The 18,861-nt window shown below is 41.2% G+C and overlaps 1 protein-coding gene and 1 long non-coding RNA gene across 20 annotated transcripts in view; one reads left to right on the top strand and one right to left on the bottom strand.

Annotated features, from left to right (window-relative positions):
* The window catches only part of KALRN (kalirin RhoGEF kinase), a 523,049-nt gene that overhangs the window by 292,418 nt on the left and 211,770 nt on the right, over positions 1-18,861 (bottom strand). For 18 of the 19 annotated variants that reach the window (XR_014560170.1, XM_083722227.1, XM_083722230.1 and 15 more), the window contains one exon: positions 255-329. Coding sequence is in view for 15 of the 19 variants with exons in the window: in XM_083722230.1 (XP_083578356.1) it covers positions 255-329 (75 nt within the window). In the remaining 4 variants the exon portion in view is untranslated. Of the gene's footprint in view, positions 1-254; positions 330-2,131; positions 2,150-18,861 lie in introns of those variants that run through there. The other variant, XM_083722228.1, reaches the window with a different exon arrangement.
* On the top strand, positions 3,508-7,486 carry LOC310825874. Its single transcript, XR_014555551.1, has 2 exons — positions 3,508-3,788; positions 5,004-7,486. It is a non-coding gene; the product is annotated as an uncharacterized lncRNA (long non-coding RNA).

The following is an 18,861-nucleotide window of genomic DNA, read 5'->3' as shown; positions in this document are numbered from 1 at the left end:
AAATGCCAGGGATTTAACATGGGAACTTTTGCATGCAAAACATTATGCTCCACCATTGAGTTATGGCCTTTCCCTAACTAAGCAAGTCTCTAAGAATACAACTGGACCGAATTATGAGTAGTTGTGCTTAAAATCTAGCAAACAGATTATAATCTATTCCGTAATATTCTGTTATATATTGCTGCTATACTTATATAATTTTCACTGGTACAATGTGCTCACACACTTCAAAAAGAAAAGAGTAATGAACCCACCTGACACAAAGGCAACTTTTTCCTTTAGTATGGGAAGGACATCAGCAGCTTTTAAACCATCATTTCGGAAAGATCCTGCAAAAACGAGAAGAAAATAGGAATGTCTTGATTAGAAAGGCGTCTGCCTTTGACAGTGCTTGCAATGTGTTCCAGACTGCCCCAATCAACAAGCGATTGCCTACAATTTGTAGATCAAGCTATGGAAATACAGAAAACATTCTTTTCTCAACACTAATTTTCTTCCAAATAAAAAGGGAAGGCAGCATGCTATCTGTCAAAACGTACAAAAAGCACTGCACAAGCTTCTATTCATTATCACTGTTGTCAGGTCATGACAATATCAGGAACAAGAAATGAGTAAGTGACTAATATAAAAGATATAACAACAACAAAACAAACCCACAGGTCATAACAAAATAAAATCATTTCTCATATGAAACTGAGCATTCAGTAATATAACTAATTAACAGCACTGGCAATTCCTAATCTTTACAGCTGCCATAAATTATCAAAACTATAAGTACATTACCTAATTCCATTCTAAGTATGGCTGCAGCCAAAATGAAAAATGGCATGGCTCTATACAGATAACAAGTGACCAATATTTGCGTAAGAAATATACACCAGAAAGACAACCCTCATCCCCCCATGTAGGCATATCGGTATTTTGCTGATGTAGTGCAAATGCAAAATACTGCCTAATCCACATGTTCAGCAAAGTGAAAGGACTTACTTGTACAGGTGGAGCTCAGGTGTCATATCAAAAATACATTTACTTGAAACTAAAATTTCTTCAAATCCAGTGGAACTTACTTCCAAGTAAACATGCTTGAACTGTGCGGATTGTGTCAACACATTGGGGATCCCAGTTTTAGAATATCATGGGGGGAGGCTTTTCGCCTACCCATTTTTTTCTGTCATGAAACTGTTGCTGTTCTAAAATCCACATCCTCCTGCAGCAATCTCAGCTTTGAACTTAAGGAAGACAATGAAGACAAGGTCTGTCTTGCCTGCATCCTGTTATTGTGGTTTTTTACAAAGAAAGCAGCTGGGTTTTTATGCCTGCCCACTGCTGTATACCTGAATATAGTTCTGGAAATGGGTAGCCTCTCCCATCACATATCCATTAATACACCCAGCTTCAGAATGTGCTCAGTGCAGCTGATGAAGTTACATAGCAACTCATGTACAGTAGATGGCCACATAAATGCTACAAAGAGAGGTTCCAATAAAGGGTTATTATTTCTTATAGTTGAAATCAATGTTGTTGTTTTTTCTTTAAAAAATTCTAGGGGTACTCTCGTTTTCCTACTCATAATGAAATACTGCCCCTCAATGAGGCCAAACTTACCGTAGATTCACAAAATGTTTAGGGATATGCGTACCCCTGCGACCCCCCAGAAAAAAAAACACTGGCTGAAATATAATTTGCTGCACTCTTTACAAACAAAAGTGTTGTATGGTGTCTTGTTTATTTGGCCTTGGAGCTTCCTCTTCATATAGGAATTGGATTAATAAATCATTACTTTGTCCTCCCTAGGAAGGCCAATGAAGTAAAGATTTCCTGCCATTCCAAAACCAGGAGCATGTCTGCTCCCTGCCAAGGTGAATGAGTCATTCCTTGGCAGACTGGAAGCTGCTCAGCTGTTGCTTAAGAGTTTGAAGGAGGTCACATTTTTGGTTGCTATGGTGCACAGAAGAGCAAACAATACATGCTCTCCCACATGATAAGAACTATACAGTAATAAATCCACCCACATTGTCAAGACAACAAAGGTTATGATAAGACAAAGAAATATAACTTTTATTAGCTTTAAACCGAAAGATGTAGGACAGAAGATGAAGCCAATGATTAGAAGCCATTTCCGTCCACTAACCTGAAATGAAAGTCTTTTAGCCCAGGAGTATACTTTTCTCTTTCTAATGAGGCATGACTAACGTGATGGGCGTTTCTGTTTTTTTTAACTGAAAATATGAAAGTTAGCATAAAAAGGAAATACTTTTTCCAAGCATGCTTGCCCCCAAACTTTCACATATTTGTTTTCTGCAAAGCCTGTGCAAATAACACAGTTTGGATGAGCTTGACATAATTAGCAGTACAAGATGCGATCAGCCCTATTTTGCAGGGGTATTTATGCTCTTGAGTTGCTAGATGGGGCTTTTTGTTGTTGTAGTGATGTTGTTATATAAAAGGTAATATTTAAAACAGGTATAACTTCTGCCATTAGAATTCTGCTGTGGTAAACAGCACCCAGTCCCATATTGAATCTGACAAATCTATTCTAACCCCTGAGGTGGTAGAAGCTCCATTATCTATCAAAGCCAAAAGCAGAAACTGTGAAGCCAAACCCCTTGGAAAAAATGTCAGGCTCTGGCAGGAATCTGCCATGCAAATAATAAAATATTAAGCAACCTCCTCTGCTTTAGGAGAAATGGACAACTAGACATTTCTTGGGCTCCAAGATTTGTTTTCAGAAAGCCAACTTCAAATGGAGTGTGTGTGTGTGTGTGTGTGTGAGAGAGAGAGAGAGAGAGAGAGAGAGAGAGAGAGAGCGCATGCTGTCATATATTACCTCAGGAGAGGTTTCAATATAAAACCACAATACCATTAAATTAACAAAAACTTTATGTAATATTCACAATTCTGAAGATAGTGGCAAACACAAAAGTGATAATTTCCAGCAGACTTTTAACAACTTCCCCTGAAAAACGTACCTTTTGAGTCACCCCAAAATCTTCTAGATGGTACCTCAAGCTCCTGTGGGCCTTCCCCTAGGCAGCATTACTAAGAAAGCCAAAGCTTCCCTTTCAATCCAAACTGGTATCATAGCTGTTAACTAAATAGGCCCTTAAATGTATTTTCTCCTGAACTGGTGAACTTTTACCTCAACCGTGCTGTCTCCACAAAAATTTAACACGTGGGCTTCAGGTGCCTGAAACACACACACGAACTCAGTAGGCCTTATTTTAAAGGTACCATAAGTAAAGTCATGGTATGCCTTATACATCTTTGAAGGAAACCCCAAGTGGGAGAGAAATTTGTGGAGAGGCAGTGTGGAAGTCGTGTGTGTGTGTATGTGTGTGTGTGTGCGTGTGTGTCTTGGGAGGAGTGATCCCGAGGAGAGGTTTTATTAAGAAAGATATGGAGCAAGAGGTTTAGATTTTGTGAGGAGGAGATGAAGTTATCTGCCTAGCTGAACTGCTGGAGCAGGCCACAATGATACATAACAACATGTTCATTATTATAGAATTTCACTTGAAGCTCTAGAAAGCAGATTAAATGGCACCAAAGCACCTCTCGCATAAAGAGACTCTTGGGTCCAGGGCTCAAATTTTTTTTGGGGGGGAGGGGTGTTGATGAGCTCCTCAAGCCCCACCACCCTCACTCAACCCTATTCTTCTCAAAACATGCTTCTTTATATGCCTTAAAGATAGCTAGTGTAATTCACTCACAAATTCCGAGTGTATTAAAACTGCCAAAATATTTAGTCATTGAATAATTTAGACGGAACAACAGGCACCTGTTTCTCACAGGTAAACATGTGGAATCTCTCTATGTTTCTGGCTACATAGTCCTGGCCTGGGATTCAGCAGTAGGCCTCAGTCTCCCTCACTGCCTTGACTGTGGAGCCACTGCTGCAAGAAGGCTGTATGATGGTAGAAGGCTGCTGTTGTCTTCTCCACTGCTTTCTTAGCCCATGGAAGAAGTGTGGGTCAGGCAGGGTAGCAGCTTCCCCTGGGGAGGTGGGACTCGGCATAGTTTCTGACAACTCTGGAGGTGGAGTTGGCTGTGCAATGAGCAGAGTGGATTGCACCAGAACCAGACTCCGACAGCTCCAGGGATGAAAGTGGTGCCCCTGCCTTGTGTCATGGGGATAGATAGGGAGATGAAACAGGGTGAGGGGAATCCCTCTCCCCACCTCTCCAGGATCCCTTTCCTCAGGCACTTCCAACTTAGGTAAAGATCTGCCTCAACCACTGGATCCCACCCCAGGATTAAAGAATCATGGAACTGTAGAGTTGGAAGGGTTCCCAAGGGTCATCATTGGCCAACCACTAATTGTCTCCATCCTAATTTTGCCAGACCCCCTACTCAGGTCATTATAGCTCTCCCAATGCCCATTCTCAATGGCTTCATCTAGACGTTGGTTACAACTACCTATAGCACAACTTCCAACTACAATTCCCCAATGCTACTCTGTAGAACCATCCCTGTAAGTAGGAGTGGGACCACACTACCTCTAACTCCCAACTCACCAAGTCAGTCCATGAGGATACAACAGTCAGTGGTATCAAAAACCACTGAGAGATCAAATAAGAGTAACAGGATCACACGCCCCCATCTCTCCCTAATAAAGGTAATCTGTCAGGGGGATCAAAATTGATTCTGCTACCAGACTGGGCCTGCCCTGACTGGAATGGGTCTAGATTATCAGTTTCTTCCAAGAGCAACTGCAGCTGAATCACAGCCACAAGGTTAAGCACCTTGCCCAAAGCAGGGCTATCTGTAACCATACAGTAGTTTTTGGACCCAGGGTAGGCTTTTTTAGGAGCGCCTAGGCAGAAATGACACAGCCCAGTACAAGCTATGTTGTGTATTTCAGCTGATCACATAGCCAAGTGAGCTAGTACTTAGAAACAGAGTTCCCTGCATATTTTTAAATGTCACTGTATTTGAATATTGAATGTGAGTACTTATGAACAGTGTTGTATTGCAAATATATGCTTCCATTGTTTTATAACTGACAGGAAACCTTGGCTTCCAAACTGCTATGGATACCATTGAACTGAGGAAGACTTTGCATACCATGAGGTACAACAAAGCACACTTCACATGCTCTGTGCTTTGAGGCATTTTCCTGGGGAACTTTTTAAAAGAGTTCATTCCCTAGAACCATGGAAACCAAACAGGCCATCTGCACAGTATACTAAATCCCACTGCCCCATACGCCAAACTATTTGTTCCATCTAAGACAAAGGCTATATTCACTTTATGGCTGAAATTTATTCTCAGATGAAAAAGATTAATGCCATCGGTGTGCATTACTTAGACCTGATCCAAGACTAATATTTTCTCCCAGTTTTCTTGTCCCGTCCTTCCTTCTATTAATTATACATCGCCACCACTTGCTGTAACATCCTTCCCATTTCAAGCCATATGGGTAGCTGAGGCTTTCCAAAGACTCAAAGCCCTTTGCCAAGGCTTGTCAGAGAGCCAGCACTTTGGGCTCTTTTTTTTAATGTAAAGGCCTGTCTCTGAGATTTCCTGCTTTTTGGATCTTCACACAGGAGCAGCCTTTGTAAAAAGGAAAAGGAGAAAAAAAACCCTCCACCTTTCTTGCTTCCATTCCCCCCTCCTGCAGCCCTCAAATCTGGCAGAGGTGTGTGTGTATTATATTTAATTGCTAAGATTGTTATTCTTTACACGAGGCCTTTGGCAGGGCAGGGATTGAAAAGTGGTGCCTGAATGTACAAACATCAAAAGCAACGGATGCCCTGCAGCTTGAGAACAGGCTAAAGGAGAAGCGGGGCTTTGATAAAGGCAAAGCACTTTGTACCAAAACATGCAAATGTAATCAAAGCTTTTTACACCCATGGCCTCTCAGAAAGACGCATCCCAGTATTTGATGTCAACATGTTGTATATCACCGCTTAAGCCAACAGCCACACCTTGCCCTATGAGAAGAAACAGCCATATGGAAAGCATCTGATGAAAACTTTGTTAACAGACCATATGTGTGCTTTTAGATGCCATGTTAAGACATTCTTATTTACTCGAGATATTTGAAAATGTATACAACACCTCAACACTTTGTGCTTTTACTGCTGTATTTTTATAATACTAATATTAATTGTATTGTGGTCTGCATATGTTATATACAGCCCTGAAATCTGATTTGATAGCGGGCATTGTAGAAATTAAATGAAAAATAACTGTGAGACACACATACACACAACCCTCTCTGCATGCCCTCCAACATTTCCACATATTTAGCAATCCTTTTATACCACTCAGGCTTCCCCTTTACACATTGCTGAATACTTTCAAGGGTAGCCAACATAGTGCCTCTAAGATGTTGCAGGACCCCAGCTCCCATCATCCTTGCCAGCCCATTTTCCTTGTTGGCTAGGGTTCTTGGGAGTTGGAGTTCAACAACATCTCAAAGGCATCTGCTCTAAAATCCATTGCCTATGTGCTGTTTTCATGTAAAAGCCAAAAATGTTTCCTTTCTTAAGTTAAAGAGATATGTGAGGTAGAAAAACATAATTACTGTATCCTACAATCTTTAACCAACACACTCAAAAATATCCTCATGAGTATGTCAAATGACAGGCTACTTAGCATCTTAATCTACATGGTACATTAGAAACAAGAAGCATACACTCCCATGTTTTAAGATTTAACATCTAGGGATCTCTCAAATGGTGTGTAAACCTTGAAGAATTTTACCAAATCATACTAACCAAATTGTAACAACATGTCCACAAAAGGCAAAAATGGGAATATTACTAACTTACTATGCAGAAGAACAAAAACCTCAGGCACTACTCTGGATAGAAGGGAATAAGAATAGTCGTAGCATGTAACTCAGCAGGTTTATAGCTAGTTGGCTGAAAGTTTAGTTTTGTTTTCAGTAGCAGCTGGCGGAAAGGATGTACACACATGGCTTCCCATCAGCAAACTCACTGCCCCTTATCAGGATGGAGAGAGATGGCAGGGAAATCAGTGTAGTGCAAATGTACCATTCTGACCTTCCAACAGGACCCCTCCCTCGAAGCAGCAGCAACTCTGCTGATGGCAAGTAGTGCTGCAGCTCTGCTTAAATTTAACTGAACGCTGTGGCTAACAACATGTTGCCATATTAATTAAGCAAACAAAGGGTGCAACTAAAAAGGCTCTAGGCCTTAGCAATTCAACAACATTGTTGTTTTCTTCAGGATGGCAGGCCTTGGGATTTATTCTTATAAAATACTTATTTAATTAACCCTGAAGGGCAGGTTAAACACTTCAGTTTATCAGGAACTGGACACACAACCCTATGCAATACAGGTCCAAGTAACAAATATTTTCTAAAGGAGAAGGGTCATCTATCTTTGCGGAGCAAAGAAAACCACACCCCTTTCTGATATGCACTGCATACAGCGAAGCTGTACTGCTGATTGAGTAATGACCCTCTTCTTTGGCTCATCAGAGGTGTATTTCCTGAAATACTGAGCATACAAAAGAACAATATGCTGCATATGACCCAAACATCTGCTTCCCAGGCAGATTTCATGTGAGACTCAAAGAAAGCAGCTTTAATTAGAGACCAAGCCAGACCTTCACTTTGAGGCCTCCAATTTTCTAAAGAATCTTTTAAAAACAAAATGAAAACCGGTATCCCTCTTCTCTCCTGCATGCTAAAATGAAGATACATTCGGCTCAAACCCGCACCCCCTTTTCGCTTTTTGTTAATGTATGACAAAATGTATTTTACTATTCTGTGCATACAGGGTACGTGTCCAATTCACTATTTCTTCCCATTCCCTTCCTTCTTTCTGGTATAGTGCCTTTTGACTCAACTGGGAGCTTTGCCAATAAATCAGATTCAGCAATATGTCAGAACACATGTATTTAAAAGCAATTGTTTGTTTGTTTGTTAAATCTATATAACCATTCATCAATAAATACATCCTGGGCAGCTTACAAGCAAAACAATATTAAAATGCAATATATAATAATTAAAATAAACAAGTAAATAATAAAAGCCACACCCCAAAGCCATCCTACTTTCTCCCATGGATTTTGATTATGAAACTATCATATGCAAAATGGAGCCTGTTGTCAGTCAAATCACTTCTCTTCTTTCCTTTGGCCCTCTGTGTCTCACCAGCACACCTTATCTGGTGAGATATTTTTGGCCTTTATTTATTCATACTTTATATCTACTGTTGCCAAGTTCTTTACTGTTCTGCTGCTCCTTCTCAAACCACAAATCCAACCCATGGATGGATTGTTTGCTCACGGAAAGAAAGTCATTTTTGAAATAGCCCTATTTTACAGGTGACGAGTATTATCTGCCAGACAGCAGTATAAATCTGAACAAAACTAGAACACTTTACATACATCAGCTGTGAGGAGCTGGGAAGAAGGAAGAGAGACGAAAGCAGAAGCCTAAATAATTTATATGTGCTGCTTATATATTCTGACATCCCTGACACACTTTTTAAAACATTAATGAAAAATCATTTTACGGGTGGCTGAGTCATGACTGTCAGTCTGTAAAGGCTCCATATCTTGCCACCTGACTCTTCCATATGCTTTTAGCTCTTTTGACAGCCAAGCTGCTTGTAACTTCCGAGTGTTCATCAGCATACAGCACCAGGAAATATGTTGATCCATAGATGTGCCAGTAAATAGCCAAAGAAACATCATGAGAGGCTAGCTGTGAAAGATCAATTCTTTTTCAGTGGCATTTTTACACTGTAGCCACCAGGCCCTAATCTTGCTGCTCCTGCTTTTGCAAACCTGCTGTTCTGTTAATTAGTTAAGCTGCCATGCCAGTGCCGCTAATGGTTTGGGAAATTATCTGATAAATGTCGGAAGGCCTCCCAGGCTGCAATACTCATGCTACTTAATCTGGAACAGTCCTGTTAACATCCTGGGTTACCTCCACTTTCACTGGTTTGAACACGGCCTGTTGGTTACATCTGTAATATGCCAATGACCTCATGGTGGGCGTAGGTCCCCTAGTCCTAGTCCAGACCTGTAACCATGAGAGCACACTGGTTGTCACTTTATTCATTAATATTAGCCCTTAATAGTATCCTACCAAATGGTTCTGAATTAAAAGATTCTGCTGGCCCATCTATTTGAGTCTATATATTTGTACACATTTTACATAAACCTCAAGACAATGGTATAACCCTTCAGATTTTTTCAAATTTCCACTCAGTAATAAAGGTCCCTGGAAGAGCTTGGACCAGTCACTATTTCTCAGCCTACACACTTCAATGGTAGTGGTACATGTGTACGTGTTGGGGTGAGGGAAGCCACACTTCTTTAGGCCACTTGGAGGGAGGGAAATCTAAAACTAATGTTACAAATATTTAACTGGTAAATTATTGTATGAAGGCCACATCTGAACAGTGGAACAACGGCCACTGGACGCTTGGGTTGCGAACATGATTCGTGCGGGATGCACGTTCGCAACCTGCAGCATTCGCAACCCGCAATGGTGCGTCTGTGCACACACGGGTTGCGATTCGGCACTTCTGTGCATGCGCAAAGTGCAATTTAGCACTTCTGCACATGCGCAACCGCCGAAACCCGGAAGTAACCTGTTCCGGTACTTCCGGCTTTCGGCGGTCCAAACCCCCCCAAAAAAACGCAACCTGAAGTGTCTGTAACCCGAGGTATGACTGTATTGTTATTATTATTACAGTGGTACCTCGTGTTGCGTAACCTCCAGGTTACGAAATCTTCGGGTTACGGCCATGGCAAACCCAGAAGTGTATACTTCTGGGTTTCGCCGCTCTCGCATGCGCAGAAGTGCTCTGCGTGCTGTGCACATGCACAGAAGCGCTCTGTGCGACGCATGCATGCACAGAAGCGGCACCTCTAGTTACAGATTTTTCGGGGTGCACACGGCACCCTGAAACTAATTAAATCTGTAACCAGAGGTACCACTGTATTTGTTATTTTTATTATACACACCCGCCAGTGTGGCTCATAGGATCTCACAAAGTAGTCTTAAGAACAACAAATGCTTCTGATACTCAGTTCAGGAGTTGGCCAGGTCTACATAGATCTCCAATGGAAGGTGGATAAAAGAATTAGCCACCTGATTTTGCCCAGAATGATGGGGAAATTAAGTCACTGGTTAAAACATTGATGGAAAAGAAGGGACTCATCTCTTCCCTTGCTTGGTCAATTCCCTGCTAGACTATGAAGAAGTGCAACCTAGAAAATACACTGCAAAAGAGAAAGAAAAACCAACTCGTCTACTGTCTTGAGGTCTAAAGCAGAAAGCCATGTGTGTAATTTCATCTCGTATATCCTATTACACTGAAGGACGGAGCACCAGAGTTAGCAATAATACGCTCTTCATCCCAAACATGCTTTGCTTACAGAAGGCAGGGGGTGGGGGAATATGTAACAAGATTAAATTGACTACTGCTTAAATTCTGCAAATTGGCTTTTCTTCGCTAAAAGGAGTTCCTCTGAGCCACACAAAGAACTGGTTGCAGGTTAATGAAATTTGACTGATCTCCAGGGGGAGCAAGCTGTTGCCATATAGATCTATGACATCTGTGGTGAAATGACCATCTAGCTTGTCCACAAGACACAAGGAGGACAGGGCTGAATGAAGTGCTTCAAGGCTTTGTATTATTCTTAGTTGTACTTGAACAACTATATTACAAAGCCATTTTCCAAGCACACCCTATTCGCTACTATACATTAAAAAAAATCAATACCTGTTTTATATATATATATATATTCAGTTAAAACAAAAACAAAAAACCCATCACACTACACTGTAGAAATGAAGAAAAAGGAGCCAGGAGAAAGAAAAATACCAAGGAAACTTGTTATTATTCCACAAGGTAGTATTTAAAAACGTTCCTCCACAAAGTAAAGTTGTAGCACATAATTCTGTTTCATGACCACCCATAATTTCTTTAACATGGTTCTAGTTAAATGTCGACACATTATTTAGCCATTAAAGTAAAACAAACTTATTCAGAGGCATCAAGAGCTGTGTTGGAAATGTTTTCATGGAGAGGAGTGCCACTGGAAATTGGAATATTTTATTAGTCTAATTGGTTAGTCTGACAATTTCGCATGTCAGAACTGTGCCAAGTTCCCACTCACCAGCTGAGCCTTCCAGCCATCTGTGTTGACCAGAAGACTCGGTGGTGCCAAAGATAAGTCTTCAAAATCATGACTCATAAGCTCTCAAATTATTGATTTAAATTACAAATCGGGGGCGGGGGGGGAATGACTACTGACAATGAAAAAAAACCACACACAACACCATGGCATCTTAAGGCCAATTTATATAAGCAGCAGAATTGTGGTAACAGGCTTTTCCTAAACTGTACTATTTCAGGCTGCAGGTGGGAAGCTACATGTTTGAATGCTATCTATTGGATAGCTACATGTTTGAATGCTATCTATTGGATTTCTTCCACAGTGTGGGAGTATTAAAACATGCAGCCCCCAGTATGCAATTCGAAATGGTACGGTCCAAAAAAAACTTTACTGCCCGATTCTACTGGTTATATAAATTGATCCAACTATTCTGCATACCTCATGTATCCAATAGAACAGAAACCATGATGATGTCAACCAACATAGATTTTGGATTATGCAATAACAAATCAACAGAGGAAATTGCTCAGCTGAGTACATAAATTAGTAATATACTATAAAACACACACACACCAGTTTTTTCAATTGTACATTCCCTCAAGAAAAAGCTTTAATGATAGCTAACTGAATAATTTATATTGCCAGAATATTTAGATTATAGGCTGAATTAAGAATCCTGTTATCTAGATTCAACACAATGAAGATACAATACACCAAGCACATATGTAGCACAATCTTCATTTATGGCAATAGTCCTCAACAATCTTAGCTGAAATTAATGAGAGCTGATAATAGCATAGTGACCAGAAGACTTGAGTTTGGAATCAGGAAGTTCCAAGCTTAAGTTTTGCCTCTAGCATTAATTAACAAGTTGGTCTTAGGCAAGCAACTTTGAGCCTCTCCTGGTATTTACATCATCATTCCTTCTAATAGTAAACTCAGGTGGTGAGTGCAGCAGTTTTGTGAAAGAAAGAAAGAAAGAAAGGGAAAGTAAAAAAAGAAGACAACTTAGAACAACCTAAAACTGAGCATGCCCAGGAGACATGGTATGGTATGTTGGCTATCAGCAGGAAAAGGAAACACTGTGGAAAGGGAGAACAGGGTGGTTTACAGGAGGGCAGGACTGATCCTTAAAAACATGAACAGAAGTACTCTTATTAGGTCAGAATACAGAAAACATTTTGTCGCAGGTCCCACTTTTGGGTTAATAATAGTGATCTACCTAACAAGATTATTTTGAGAATGAACACAAAATAATGTATGCATCCTGAATCAGCCCCAAACACACTGACTAGATGTCTGGAAGCTGTGGCTGGATGGCTGCATGGGAGCCAGCTGCAGTTATACCCTTCGAAGACAGAGGTCCTCTGGCTCCGTCAGGACGGCATGGGGTTGGGGGGCCAACTCCCATCTCTTGCAGGGGCTCAACTTGTGCCAGTGCCTTCTGTCAAAAGTTTGGGTGTAACCTTCGATGCCTCCCTCTCCATGGAGGCACAGGTTACAGCTACTGCAAAGGTAGCATTTTTCCATCTCCGCCATATCAAACAGTTGGTCCCTTACCTTTTCCCACCCTGATCTGGCCACAGTGAACCATGTGACAGTCACCTCCAGGCTGACTACTGTAACTCGCTCTACGTGGGGCTGCCCTTGAAGTTGTCCCAGAAACTCCAGCAGGTGCAGAATGCTGCAGCAAGGCTCCTTATGGGGTCCTTGCTGCAGGACCACATTCACCCAGTGCTTTTCCAGCTGCACTGGCTCCCGGTGCAGTACAGGGTCAGGTTTAAGGTGCTGGTTTTGACCTTCAAAGCCCTTTGCGGCCTAGGACCCTCGTACCTACAGGACCACCTCTCCTGGTATGCCCTGCAGAGGACCTTAAGGTCCATAAATAGCAACACTTTAGAGGTCCCGGGCCCTAAGGAAGTCAGATTAGCCTCAGCCAGGGCCAGGGCCTTTTCAACACTGGCTCCGGCCTGGTGGAACGCTCTGTCTCATGAGACCAGGGCCCTGCGGGATCTGATTTCTTTCTGCAGGGCCTGTAAGACATAGTTGTTCCGCCTGGCCTTTGGCTTGAAACCAGCCTGATCCCCTCACCTCTTTCCTTTTCCTTCTGTGATGGAACCCCTGTTTGGGGACTTCCCTGGCTTTTCTGGCCCATGTAGGACCAGTCTGGATAGTTGGCCTTGGTGAAGATTTGATGTTTTCTCCCCTCAAACAGTTTTTGATCTGGGTTTCCACTGAAATGAGGCTGAATTTTAAGTAGTATTTTAATCTTAAGTTGTATTTTAATCAATTGTTTTATACCTCATGTTAGCCGCCCTGAGCCCGGGCGGGGTATAAATAAAATTAATTAAATAAATAAAGTGGTTTGAACACTAATAAGTGTTATATATTTTATATATTATTATTATTATCATGAGAAAGGGGCAATGCAAATAAAAATAAAAGCAACTCAACAGATTCTGCATCAAGACCATATCCCGTTTATCTGCAATCTGGCCCATTTTGCATTGGCAGTGTTTCCATCAAAGTACTACTCTAGCATTTTGATATGCTTATTCATTTAAAACATTCATATGCCACAGTCCACCAAGACAAATCACAGAATTGTAGAATTCGAAGGGACCCTGAAAGTCACCCAGTCCAAGCCCCTACCATGTAAAAGAGCTGCTTTGTCCTCAAAGCTGCTTACAAACTATTAAAAAATCTGCAATCAAATAAAAAAAGCTAACCATCAATAGCAGCGATATGACAACTGTTCTTATCCCAGCCAGATAAGTATATTATTAATTTCATATTCAAATTAGGAAAAGCTAACACTTTTGGATCTGTGGGCACATTTGCAAGCAGCAGAAAGTATTGTGGGCTCCATGCATGTACTTCACACATACCCCAGCCATGCACACATGCACACATAGTCTCTGTCCCCACCTGCAATTAGGCTGGGGTTTTCACTTTTTTCCAAGCCTAATGTGGATCCTAGAGAATGTACCTAAAGAGGAAAAACCAAACATCCCTCTCCAGCTGCAGTCTTCAAGAAGATAAAATGTTAGGCTTGAAAAAAGCCTTCTATTGAAGCCAGTAAAAGGCTTTATTCAAGCCTAATTTCAACAGGGAGAAGAATAGGGAGGCGGGGGACTCAGTAGATGCTAGGGAAAGCCATGAGCTGATGGAAGCCATGAGCTGATGGAAGAGAGGGACTCAAAGAATTGAGTCTGGGGGGAGCATTCCAATAATCAGGACACTGTTTTTAACTCAAGAAAGCCCTATACCTGAATGCTACCTGCCTGTTCCCCAAGAAAGTAGGGCCTCCAAGGATGTTAATAAACAGACAAGCTTCTATGTGAGGAGGTATTTCGGTGCACATGTTTCCACAGCAGAATGCCGTTGTGTATATGTTACAAGTGCTTCAGACAGTCCAGGGACAAATAGGGTAAACAAGACCATGGAACAGAGACAGTCTGAGATTCTGCTAACCAAGGCTGGAGGTGAATAATGGAGGTCCTGACACTGCAAGCTAATGACAATTAGCTAATGGCAACTAGCTAATTAGCTAATGGTAACCTAATAAAACACTGGAGTTATTACTATTCACCTCTACTATTTTAAAAATTGATGCCAATCAAGCACTAGGAAATGTCCTGAAATAACTGCAAAAAGATTGCACTCAAAGTTCAGCATTATTTACAGTGTGGTCAGTTAACCAAATTCCCAGGATAAAGAATATGTGGCAAAAAAGGATTGTAATTCCAGCCATCAGTCCCATCCCTAACTGCCATGCGCTCACCCAAACTTCTGCACAGAGACAACACAAGTACAAGTTGCACAGTCGTAACACTTTTGTAGGATACATGTACAATTATGTTGACCCGTGGCACTCAAGAGATTATTTCTTCACTATATTAATCATTTCACATTTATAGATGCTTTTCGTATATATATATTCAGATGTACTTTGCACATGTATTCAAACTGAGTCCTAAAAATACCAGGATTTGCACTGTTTTGGTTTTGATTCACATTCCTATTGCGTTGACCAAATCTGCTGTTCTGATGTTTATTTATTTACTTGTGCCATTTAATAATCTGACATTCTCCTTGGAATGGACCCAAGACAGGTTACAAATTTAACATAAAAACTCCATATCTATATATAAAAACAGGAACCTTAGTATGTATAAACAACAGCCTAAAGTCATCTTATACTGTTCCAATGACTTTGGGGATGGGAGGTTAGCTTGTCGAAAACTCTATTCATGTGTTCAGCCAAACCAGCTTCCCTTGTGAGGAAGTTCCTCACCTGAAGAGTTCCACACCTGATACACAACAGGTCATATTCCACAGCCCACGTATCCTCAAAGCATGTGAAAGGTGGCGATTGTATTTTATTGTCTCTACCTCCAAAGTTGTCTGCTGTTGCTTAATTAAATTACACTCTTACAGGTTTTTAACTAGGTGTAAAGCTTTTCCTTTGGAAAGTGTGAGCTTTGGCTGCTGCCATCATTAAAGGAAACTGTTAACAGTTTAACAAGAAGGAAAGTATAACAGCTATAGCAGAAATAGTTGCTCTTTTTTGGTGACAGAGCTCCCACATTTTGACATAAAAAAGCAGAGACTTAACTGCAGTTGATCATGCTGCTTCAAACAAGTTAAGCATTTTGAGGTGTAGTGTGAACTCATATATTGAGTTATCATTGGACTGAGAGGTTTCTTTTGATGAAAGTTGAACTTTAAATCTAAAGAGATTCCCCTTCCCCACTGCTCTGACTCACCATGAACTGTCTAATCTAGAGAGTTTATTTATTTGCTAGGAATTTATTGATTTATCTACAAGACAGCACTTGTCATTTTCAGTCCAACCTGTTGGTACATGTGTATGTTTAACATGTTATTTAATATTTTTATTAAATATTCAATACTAGTCAAATATTATTAAATGAAACAGAATTGATCTTAATTTAGGCATCTTTTCCCACGCTTTATGCTTCAGTAAAATGAGAATTAACAATACAATGTAAATTAGGGAAAGCAGAATCAGAGTGAGAGGAAACTGAGAAAGAAATACAAATATGCTATGGGTCCGATGCATTACTGCAGCATCTCAACAACTTAGAAGCCACAAGAAGCAAAATTCAGACTTGATCCTGGTTCAAAAAGAATTGTACATCTATGTTACTTCCATTTATCCTACCCTCTCACAAGTCAATAACCTGTTGCTCAGGAAAACTACAGGATGGTAATTGAAAACAGGGCCTCGTCCATGACAGGAAATCAGCCCAGTTTTGATGTCTTTTGCAGCTCTCAGCCAATCATTCAGGGAGCCTTGGAAAATGAATATACGAGATGACAATCTCTGAACAGAATATGGCGAAAGTGCTTATCTCTAGTGCCTTCACACTGAATAGCTTCAGCAGTAATGATAACCTCTGATTAAGAAATACAGCTACTTCCTGAGTTTGGATTTCACTAGGCTCCCCTGACAACACTGGTTAAGCAAAAAAGCTACATAATATGTTTGGAAAGGAAACAAATGTACCATAAGAACACAATCCCCTTACTGGGTCTGCCCACCAGAGGTCTACCTAGCCCAGTATCCAGTTTCCAGTATGGCCAGTTCCAGATTCCTCAGAGGAAATGTATAAGCACAGACCATTAACACAATACTCCAGTTTCTGCCAATCACTCAAGTACCTAAACCATATGCTTTCCAAGATGAGTTACTATTCACGTCAAAGTAACAACCATTCTATGTCTACTCATATGTAAGCCCCAGTGAGGACTTAACTCCTAGATAAATGTGTATAACGGGGGAGTGGGGGGGGACCATTTTCAGCTGAGAGCCCCATTCCCTCTTGGGCAATCTTCTGGTTAAAGGACACAATCCAGTGGTGAATGTGACAAAAGCGAGTGTAGCTAAACACCCATCACTCTACATTTTTACAGGTCAGGAGCACATTCTGACCAATTGAAACCACCAGAAGGGAGCACAGAGCAGGGTCAGTGAGAGATGTGACTTGCGGGGGGAACATATGCTGGGCAGATGTGGGAAAATTCCATTCCACCTTAAGGAGCAGACATGGGATTGTTACGTGTCACATGTCTGTTTACGGTCTAGCACAGTCTGCTGGGAACTTCCATTTGTGTATAGCTTTTGTTTGACTCTGTTTCTCTGAGGAGAAGAAGAAAGGGAGATGACATGTTTTCTTTGTCCCAATTTATGCTTAATAAATCTTTAGCTGTTAGTATGTTTCCACAAGCCTCACGCCTGTTCTGTTTGTGCAGTATGCTCTGCTAATATAGCATGCTCTGGCTTTTGAAGTCTGAGTCACTGATTTACATCGCACCAGAGATCGGGGGATCATCACAGCTGGAAAGGCATGATCCAGCTGGGATCTCGATCCCCAAAGGATGCCGACAGCAGAGACCTGTGGGCCAGATAGAGAAACTTGGAGGGTCACATCCAGCCCGCAGATCTGAAGTTTCCACCCCTGGTGTACAGTCATCAAGCAGTATAGACTGAAAATATGTATTTGCTGCTATCATCTACAAAAGCATATAACTTAGGGGAAATGTTCATATTCTCAGCAAGTTTTGCTAGCTGTTTCCAAACAAAAAATATCTCAATATAAGCAATTATTTGGAAGGGCTCTTAAACAGAGCTTTATCATATTTCTTATATCAAGCTGTTTTGTTCTAATGACACTTAAACCAGTTTCTCAAATAAGTCATGCTACCGAAATGTTTTTCAACGAATACTTCACCTTGTAGTTAACACCACCGGTGGGAAAACAGATGAAGTGGGACTGTGCTATTGAATGACATTCTGCAGTCAGACAAAGAAAACACTTTCTCCACTCTCCAGCACTGTATCTAAATAGAAGATCAAATTGACACATGGCTTACTGAATGTGAAGTCAGCAACTTGCTGATCCTGAAGTGTGATTACCTGCAGAGAAAAGCGTTCTTATACAGCCTGCTAAAATCTGCAAACCAGAAAAGTAGAAAAGCACCCCTTACAATCCTGGTATGTCTTCTTCATTTCAAGTGCTACTTCCTTGAATTTAACCTCACCAAAATAATTGAGATCAGCTTGATAAAAACTCAAGTTGACTCAGCATGTTCTGCCAAGTCCTCACAGCTCTACCCGAAAAGGTCTAGCCAAGGCAAACATCTCAGTGAGATCTCACGACGGGCTATTGAGCCGTGAGACTATAGACATAATAATATCCATCCTTTGCCAATTGAAAAACATTTATTACGTAGTTCATGACACAACACAGATGGGGCTTGTCAACCTCGGAAGGTAGCCCATCTAGGAAAAGGAAAACTCTAATCAGAAACTTTAGCTGCTTTGTGGGATATCTGCTTTATCTGCTTTGTGGGATATTTGTGGGAGAAGAAAAGGCTAAGGAGTAAACCCTGCAAAAATCTGAAGCTGAGTTAGTGAGATGGTTGGATGGCGCCTTGTACACATCTTTCTGGCAGCTCCTGCAGCCAAGCTGGTACCAAGCGTATTATTCTGCTTCCCTCTGGACCACATCAGCAAGGCTGAGAGGAGGGTGGGTGTTTTCCAGCACACCTCCATACAGACTGCCCAGGCTTGTTCTCCAGGGAGGTCACTTCAGTGCTGCTAATACAGTGATTAGGCTTCACCCCCAGAGGTCCACTCAATGTCTCTCGAGGCAGACAGATACCCCCTTCCAATACATGGTATAGCCAGGCTAGCCTCCTGGTGATATGATGGGCCTTTAAGGG

Source organism: Podarcis gaigeae (assembly GCF_964106915.1).
Source record: "Podarcis gaigeae genome assembly, chromosome: 1".
Taxonomy (NCBI): Eukaryota; Metazoa; Chordata; class Lepidosauria; order Squamata; family Lacertidae; genus Podarcis; species Podarcis gaigeae.
This window is presented reverse-complemented; position numbering and strand designations above follow the sequence as displayed.